The 9,674-nt window shown below is 38.1% G+C and overlaps 1 protein-coding gene across 3 annotated transcripts in view; it reads left to right on the plus strand.

Annotated features, from left to right (window-relative positions):
- The window catches only part of Dmd (dystrophin), a 1,091,134-nt gene that overhangs the window by 877,493 nt on the left and 203,967 nt on the right, over nucleotides 1-9,674 (plus strand). For all 3 annotated transcript variants that reach the window (XM_050128228.1, XM_050128226.1, XM_050128227.1), the window contains exon 19: nucleotides 7,931-7,991. In XM_050128228.1, the coding sequence (XP_049984185.1) occupies nucleotides 7,931-7,991 (61 nt within the window). The remainder of the gene's footprint in view (nucleotides 1-7,930; nucleotides 7,992-9,674) is intronic.

Below are 9,674 nucleotides of genomic sequence, written 5' to 3' on the forward strand. Positions count from 1 at the left end.
TTTGTAATAGCCAGAACCTGGAAACAACCTAGATGCCCTTCAATGGAAGAATGGATGAAGAAAGTTTGGAATATATACACATTAGAGTACTACTCAGCAGAAATAAACAATGACTTCGCGAATTTTGCATACAAATGGATGGAAATAGAAAACACTATCCTGAGTGAGGTAAGCCAGACCCAAAAAGATGAACAGGGGATGTACTCACTCATAATTGGTTTCTAGCCATAAATAAAGGACATTGAGCATATAATTTGTGATCCTAGAGAAGCTAAATAAGAAGGTGAACCCAAAGAAAAACATATAGTCCTTCTCCTGGATATGGGAAGTAGACAAGATTCCAGGGCAAAACCTGGGAACTTGGGGATGAGGTGGCATGGGGCTAAGGGTGAATGGGGTGAGAAACGTGAGAAGGGGAGCTTGGGGGAATGGGATGGTTGGGATAAAGGAAGGGTGGACATGGGAGCTGAGAAATATATATCCTAATTTAGGGAGCCATCTTAGGGTTGGCAAGAGACTGGACTCTAGAGGGGCTTGCAGGTGTCCTGGGAGATGTCCCCAGCTAGTACCTTGAGCAACTGAGGAGAGGGAACCTGAAATGACCCTATCCTATAGCCATACTGATGAATATCTTGCATATCACCTTAGAACCTTCATCTGGTGATGGATCAAGATAGAGACAGAGACCCAAACTGGCACTGGACTGAGTTGGTTTTTTTTTTTTGGAATCACACTACTCATAATAGTGTAAAAATTTAAGTGTATAGATTTTGTTTCAAGAATTTTACATTCAGTATATTTTAGACCACAATTATCCATAAGTAACTGAAACTTGGGTAAGCAAAACTGTAGGTGAAGGGTGTGTTGGGAGTGAGGCGACTTTATACTCAAGAGGGAATTAAACGTAATAGAGGAAAGCATCTTTGTCACTGAGCTGCTGTTCCAAATGAATGAACAGGAAGTGTTGGAGTCATGTAAGAAGGAATTGGGGAGAGAGGTGAGGTGAAGCAGTAATGAAAAAAGCCGTAGTTATCAAGGTAAAAGTTTTTAATTTTGCAAAGTATGCTTAATTAAAAAAAACGGGGACCTCTAATGACCACTGAGGTAAAAAACAAAAGAAAAAGAAAAAAAAACTTAAGTCCCCTGACAAATATGAAAGGAAAACACAATAAGTGGTACTAGACAAACAGTGTCTATAACACAAAATATTTTAAGCTTTATAAGTCCCCTCTCCAGGTCAATTTGTATTACCCATATATTCGTGGGTAGAGGACCATTTCACTGGAGCATGGTAAGACCTATAGAGAGCCCACACCCTTGACCAAAACTGATTCTCCCACATATGTCAGCCATCAGTTGTCAATAGCTCCTCAATGAAGTGGGAGAGCTAGTGAGCTCCTCTCCATCCTGAAATGTCGACTGGCTTGATCTTGTACATCTTGATCTTATACATTGTGATCTTGACCTTGTGCAGGCAACCACAGCTGTCGTGAGCTCATGAGTGTAGCGAATCTGTCATATCCAGAAGACACCATTTTGCCACCATCCAATAAGCTTCTCTGATGAGGACTGGAGCTACACTAATGGATATAGAAATACAAATTTAGAAGGCAGTTTGATACTAAGTCCACTAGCAAAATAAAAGTACTACCTTTACTTCTAAAATCTATGGGCTTCCCAGATAAATTAGTTACTTTTCTATTGCTGTGATAAAACACTATGCCCAAGCCAACTTAAAAAAAGAAAGCATTTAATTTGGTTTGAGATTCTATGAATGGCAGAGTGAAGGCCTGGTTGTAGGAACAGCTGAGACCACCCATCTCAAAACACAGGCAAGATATAGTGAACATATTGGTCATTGCATGTGACTTTTGAAACCTCAAAGCCCACCCCCAATGATACACCTTGTCCAACAAGGCCATACTTCCTAATCTGTCCCAAACAATTCTACCTACTGGTAATCTAAGTATTCAAACATATAAATCAATGAGGGTCATTCTCATTCAAACTTCCACATCCACCACATCAACTTTGGACACTTGGCCAGATTTATAGTAACTAGCACGATTTTCCTCCAGTGGAAGAGACCTAAAATCCAATCAGAAAGTGGATGACTACCCTTATAACATCCATGTCACTATTATATCCATAGGCGTATTTTGCACAGGGAGCAACACATTAAATAGCATGCATCCCACAATGCAGAAAAGATACAGGGACTTCGCTCCTTTATGAATCTTCTATTTGAATTCATTTTGACTAACATTCCAGAAATTATGGTCATTTACTTATTTAGGAAAGTAATCTTAAATGTGTTATTTTGTGTGGTCTTCATAGTTTCATCATCTGATAATAAAAGCAATACCTACACAACAGTTTGTTGGATATTTAATGAGCTAGTTTAAGTCATGTCCCAAGCATACAAGACCATGCAATAACTTTGTATAACTCCCCTCTATCAATTGCCTCTATATCAAGCATTCTCTGCGCAATCATGTTGCCCCAAGGGACAAAATTGGGTTCTAAGGGATGAGAAAATGTCACAAATACCTGTAATGCATAAATAGATATATATCATGTCTATTGTGTGTGGTATTAAAATTTAATGGATGCTAGCATAAATAGAAAATGGAAGTTTAACTGGGCGGTGGTGGCGCACGCCTTTAATTCCAGCACTTGGGAGGCAGAGGCAGGCAGATCTCTGTAAGTTTGAGGCCAGCCTGGTATAAAAAGTGAGTTCTAGCACAGGCTCCAAAGCTACAGAGAAATCCTGTCTCAAAAAAACCAAAAGGAAAAAAAAAGAAAAGAAAAGTTTAGGGAGTATTGTGGGAAGAGAGTGGACAAAAAGTTAATAAACATTATCATTCCATCGATGTAAATTGTACCCATAAAAGCACTATTGGATTTGCATACTTCTGAAGAGCCAAGTACCAGCTGGCTCACTGATTGGTCCTGAAGCCTTTCTCTTTACTTTTTTCTTTTCTTTTCTATTTCTTTCTGACGGACCATGTTGCATGTAGTAGACCAGTGTTCTGCCACTGAGTTTATCCCTGTCTCCCTAATGCTTTTTTTTAAACATAGAAGTTGAGTTTGCTCTTTTATCTATTTTTCATGTTTCTCTTCTTTTCCCCACTTTGTTTTGGTTTTCTTTTGACACAGCCATCTTCTCTCAAACTCTGAGTAAAGTCGAAAGGTTAATGATTGCATTTGAGTTGGGACTGCAGAGAGTGCTCTTTTGGCATGCTTTACAACATTAGTGTCCTTAATTCGTTGCTTAGGCCCCTCTGTCAATAAAAATGCAGTTTAACACTGGCATGCATCACTTGACACATTCTTTATCGTGCATCAAAAAAAATGGTTGAAATCAGAGCTTTCTCTCAATAGTGTGGCCCATGTTTACAATTCTCAAAGCACCTTGGGCACAATATTGAATCATGGCACCTCGAGGGAAGAAAACATTTGAAGGTAGAATTCTTGTTCTTAATAACATGCTGCATCTGTAACTCAGGGTGAAATTCAAAGGTTGACTTTGGAAGAAATAAATTCATGTATATTTTACACTTTAAATTCAGTAGACAATATCCATGGTACCGGTGCTGGATGATAATGAATGATTTTTCCACTGGAGAATGTAAATTGCAAAACACCAATCGTCATTACACATAGTAGTTATAGAAACATCTGTATAAGAAAATGCCAAAGGACAGCCTGGTGTCATATAAAAATTATTTGTCAATAAGTCTGCTTCTGATGGACTACGAAAACTGGACACACCAGACATAAAAGATGTGTGTATTACGAAAGCCAGCTTTGTGAACAATGACAGGGTTCCACTGGCGCACTGAGATAAGAGACAGCTGTTGTTTGCATCAGCGCTGCGATGAGAAATGAAACGATAATTCTTGGGGTACACCTATGAGAATCACCCCGCATTTGATTGAGGTTTGAACAGATGCAAGGTCAGAGTCATCGGGTAGCTCTGAATGAAATTGCCAACGTCCCATTGACCTTCTCTTCAGAGAAGTGCCAAATGCAGTCCGATAGCCCCATCGTTCAACTGTGTTATTTCTACAGCAAGCACTTCCGTCCAGCAGATGGGCATCTAGCGGTAATGGGGAAGGGAAGGAATAGAAGGAGGCTGGGTTATTTTTTTTCTTATTTTTAACTGAATAAAAGGCATTTTTGAGAATAAAATTTCAGGGTTTCAAACTGTTACTGAAAAGTAGTTGCTTGGGTGACTTTATAAATTGTGCGTCAAAGGGGAAACTCATCTTTTATGAGAGCACAATGCCCTGCACTTCACACTGGATCTAATTGATGCGTAGGCATAAAGACTAGGGTTTCCCATTGCTTTGCTTTTTAAATTTTAAGGAGAAAAAACAATGAAGAACTGTAAGTAAGAAAGTTTAAGAAGCTTTTATCGGGGCTAGAGAGATGGATTAGTGGTTAAGAGCACAGGTGTGAGTTCAACCCAACACCCACATGTCAGCTCACACCTGTCTGTAATGCCAGTTGCAAGGGATGCCCACTCCTATCACTCTTGAGCATCAAGCATGCACATGGTGCACACTTGTGTATGTAAAACACGTACAAGAATTCCTCTGGCACATAAATGCAAGCAAATCACCCAGAAGCATACAATTTTTTATTGAGCTCTACCTTTCTCTCTGCTCCCCTCCTTGCCTCTTCCCTCTCCTTCTACCCTCTCCCAAGGTCCCCATGCTTCCAATTTACTGAGGAGATCTTTTCTTTTTCTACTTCCCATGTAGATTAGATCCATGTATGTCTCTCTTAGGGTCCTCATTGTTGTCTAGGTTCTCTAAGATTATAATTTGTAGGCTGGTTTTCTTTACTATATGTCTAGAAACTACTTATGAGTAAATACATATGATAATTGTCTTTCTGAGTCTGGGTTACCTCACTCAATATGATGTTTTCAGCTCCATCCATTTTTCTGCAAAATTTCAAGCAGTCATTACTTTTTTCTTCTGTGTAGTACTCCATTATGTAAATATACCACATTTTCCTTATTCATTCCTTGGTAGATGGGCATTTAGGTTGTTTCCAAGTTCTGGCTATAAAAAACAATGCTGCTATGAACATAGTTGAGCACATGTCCTTGTGGTACGATTGAGCATCCTTTGGGTATAAACCCAAAAGTGATATTGCTGGGTCTTGAGGAAGGTTGTTTCCTAATTTTCTGAATAATCGCCATACATATTCAAAGGGGCTGTACAAGTTTTCACTCCCACCAGCAATGCAGGAGTGTTTCCTTTACCCCACATCCTATCCAGTATAAGTTGTCATCAGTGTTTTTGATGTTGGCCATTCTTACAGGTGTAAGATAGAATCTCAGGGTTGTTTTGATTTGTATTTCTCTGATGGCTTAGGATGTTGAAAAGTTTTTATTTAACTGGAACTTGGATTTTTATTTTTTTTAATTTTTTCCAATTATTTAATAAGCATATTGTGATAATTCCTCTGACACATAAATGGATTTTTTCCTCTGGATGTTGAACAATGCAAAGTTAATCATAGACATGTCTAGGTAGATCTGGCTGTTAGCTCTGCTGAGTATCGTGGATTTTCTTGTGTATTATACAGTTGAAAGTTCCCTCTTTGTTTTGCTTATTTGATATCAAGTCTTGCTATGTAGCCCAAGCTGACTCCCAACTCTACTTCTTTTGCTATAGCAAGTCACGTAGCCAAGCTGCAGAGCCTACAATCATCTCCAGCACAATTCCTTTGAAGAGATACCTAAGAAAGAACCATCTAGAGAAACAAACTGTTTTTTTTTTTTTTTTTTTTTTTTTTTTTTTTTTTTTGTTACAAGAGGGAATACCTCCTCTTCGGAATCAGAAAAAATTTCCGGTTCATTATAATGATAAATAACTAAGAAAAAATGATGAGAGAAATCACAAAGCCTTGGTTTCTTGGAGACCTTTAAGGAAGGAATACCCTTTCTTTTGTCAGTCTAACCATTCATACCCTCACAGCCAGCAAGGGTGAGACCACCAAATACTCTCTGGAGTTCTGTTCTTCCTTATATATACATGACACGATTTTCAAGAAGAGACTTCACTAATCAACCTACAAAGCCAGGCTTGGGTTGGTAGAATCTCAAAACCTCAGATCTGACCAGATAGCCTGCATAGTCTAGCCCATGTTTTCAAAGCAAATATTATTTACAAATGTGAAGTAATCAGGGTTAAAAAACTGTAACCCAGAGAAGGGGGGGGAGGGCAAGTAAAGAGTTGGCAGAGAGTGACAAAGGCGGGATGAAAAGGCAAGAGGGGAAAGCAAGGTGAAAAGAAAAGAAAAAAATATAAAAGGACCGAGAGAAATTGAAGACAAGGGACTATTTCAAAGCAACAGCTAAATGTCTTTTTTTCTCCCTGTTAAGATTTCTGTCTGCAAAAAAATGATAAAAGCATAATTACCTGCTAAATACAAATCCATTTCTTATATCATTTAAATGACATATCTCCAAGGGACAAAGCCTGGTTAAAGGTTGGGTAATGCAATCTCTCTATTACTCTATATAAAACAAAGAAGCTGGAGTTTCATTATCCTTAAATTGTCTGGCATGGGGCAAGTTAACTTTTATTAGAAGCTGTTCTTTCATATTATACAGCGGAGTCAAGGATATATTCGCTTTGACGTTTTCTTCCATCTCAATACACTGTGAATTTACTGTGAGATTTTCAGTGAAGGCAATAATAGCATCAGCTGTGCTTCCAGTTATTAGTGGGATGAAGATTCAGAAATGCACACACACACACACTCACACACACACACACACACACTCACACACACAGAGAATTAATAGATCATGCTTTTTATATTTCTATTTCAAATGATATCACAATCCTGTGTTTTGTTTTGTCTGTACAAAATGCTGAACCCAGGATACACAGGATGTATGATTCTTGAAATTCCCATATCTTAAAACTTTATTCTAGAGGAAGTTACAGTGCCTTTTCAACAAGATTATTTTGTCTTCAGGGGAGAAAATATCAGACATAAGCAGGACATAAAAGATACTTTTAGTGGATCAGCTTTAGTAAAGAAGGGGGGAACCTACTAGTTAAGCATTTAAAAAAGTTGAAATGTTGGTAATTATAGCACACACCTATAACCCTAGCTACCCAGGAAGCCAAGAAAGGGGAACCATAAGTTGAAGGTCAGTATGACATACACAATGGGGCCTCACCTTAAAATTAAAAAAAAATGAACAGTTTAAAGATAATTGGTTTGACTTATATATAATAAAGTCGTTAAATGAATTCCAAGTGCAAGCAGCACACATATATGTGACCAGACTGTGAATAAAATTTTATTATCCTTTGCTATTATCAGGTGTCATTCTGTCACCTTTGCTTGTCTCTTCTAATAATATGGTGAACAACTGACATTTTAAAATACCCAATTAAGCATGTAATTGGTAAATGGATTTGGATCCTCTTTAATCAAATAAAAATAAGCATACCAGATTAATAAGCATACTATCTTCATTTCAATAACTTAGAATGCAAATATATCGCAGGGCGATGTTTCATCTGATAAACTAATAAAACCCAGTCAATCAAATAACAAAATATTGAAAAGCAATAACAGGAAATATTATAAGGGAAGCACTCTGTGGAGCAAAGCCATCAGTCTGTTGATTCATTTTCTTTATTTCTAGTATAGGGTTAGCAGTAGAAAGATCCTCCTGGCCCTATGCATTAATTTTTGTGCCTGAATGTATTCAATTTTACTTAGTGTAGGCCCGAAATTTCACAACAGCAAATTAACACAGCCTGTCTTCATGAGCAACTGAGCAAACAGACCAATATTAGTGTAAAATTGTGATTCTGGTGCTATAATGCTGTCTTTCCTGTTTGTCATGAATTTGACCTCTTTGCCTTTCTTTTTCATCCTTTCGCAGCTTCGGTCCAGGGTCCCTGGGAGAGAGCCATCTCACCAAACAAAGTGCCCTACTATATTAAGTAAGTCAAAAGAATTACTTTCTTAAAGGAGCATTTATTTTATCTGATCTGTATGTTCACAAAGAAATTTTAAAGTGGTTACCTTCTTCTGCAATACCTATTTCTTTTTATTCCTAAGGAAGCTTAGATAGTAAACTCATGCTGAAATTAGCCCTGTAAATTTGCTGATGCGATAGGGAACCACTTTCAGGAACAATGCATTTAATGAAGCATATAAGGTGTGTTTTTGAGAGTGAGCAGAATTTTCACAGTAGAACAAAAATACCTAGGTAATATCTGTGATGGTGGGAGTGGTTATTTGACAGAAAAATATTATTTATGTAGGGGGATTCTGCATTTCTTTTTCAGACGGAGGTGGGAGATTTACAAGTGATATTTACAAAACTGTTTAAATGAATTATTTGTCACATAACCCACAGGCAGACAGTACAGAATTTGTGGAGCTGAGCTGTTCATTCTCAACATGCAGTTCTCAGCCTTTGTTACCTAATAATAGCATCAGAGTGGAACTCTCTTCCTGGGACCATTTGTGCCAGTCAATGGAAAAGAGTCAAAGGATGGATGTCCTATGAAACTTAAATTATGATATATTGAGTTGACACAGAAAAGGAAGGAGAAGGAATATTGAGTTATTATGATGGTTTAACAGTCTCTCATCAATCGTGCAGGAGTCTAACTTCAATCTAACTTTGAATTGGCTACTCCCAACAACAGTTGGAAATAATTGGTTTCGTGAAACGGTCTTCAGTCGCAGCTAAAGTCTTTGAACTTTCTTTTGGCATGAGTCTGAATAAAAATATTAAATATTTTCCTGGTTTTTTCAGCATGCCATCTTTTATCGAGGATGTTTTTATTCTTCCGCTACCCATCAATTCTTTATAATTCAGTTCCAAAACAATAGCTACAGCCCTAGATCTTCATTACTTCAGTTCTCAAGAAATGTGATTTCATGCCTCTATTTTGTTAACTCAAAATAATGACAATGAAGGGACTTTCAGGGCTCTCTAAAGCAAGACATATTCTTCAGGAAGATGGTTTAACTTTAATTTTATTAAACTTTTCTCAAATAAGATAGCTTTTAACCTTAAATTCTTTAATATGTTTTAATCCTACTTTACAATTTTCTTCTTTTTCAAAAGTTTTGTGAACATGTTCATTTCATGACTCTAAATTACATATTGTAAACACCAATTTAAGGCACATGTTTTACTAAATAATGTGTAGATTTGAACGCGTGTGTGTGTTTTATTTATTTATTTATTAAAGATGTCTGTCTCTTCCCCACCGCCGCCTCCCCTTTCCCTCCCCCTCCCCCAATCAAGTCCCCCTCCCTCGTCAGCCCATAGAGCAATCAGGGTTCCCTGCCCTGTGAGAAGTCCAAGGACCACCCACCTCCATCCAGGTCTAGGAAGGTGAGCATCCAAACTGCCTAGGCTCCCATGAAACCAATAGGTACAGTAGGATCAAAAACCCATTGCCATGGTTCTTGAGGTCTCAGTAGTCCTCATTGTCCGCTATGTTCAGCGAGACCGGTTTTAACCCAGGCTTTTTCAGATCCAGGCCAGCTGGCCTTGGTGAGTTCCCGATAGAACATCCCCATTGTCTCAGTGTGTGGGTGCACCCCTCGCGGTCCTGAGTTCCTTGCTTGTGCTCTCTCTCCTTCTGCTCCTGATTTGGACCTTG

The sequence above is a fragment of the Alexandromys fortis genome, unplaced genomic scaffold, assembly GCF_014885135.2.
Source record: "Alexandromys fortis isolate MF-2015 unplaced genomic scaffold, M_Fortis_MF-2015_v1.1 scaffold_265, whole genome shotgun sequence".
Taxonomy (NCBI): Eukaryota; Metazoa; Chordata; class Mammalia; order Rodentia; family Cricetidae; genus Alexandromys; species Alexandromys fortis.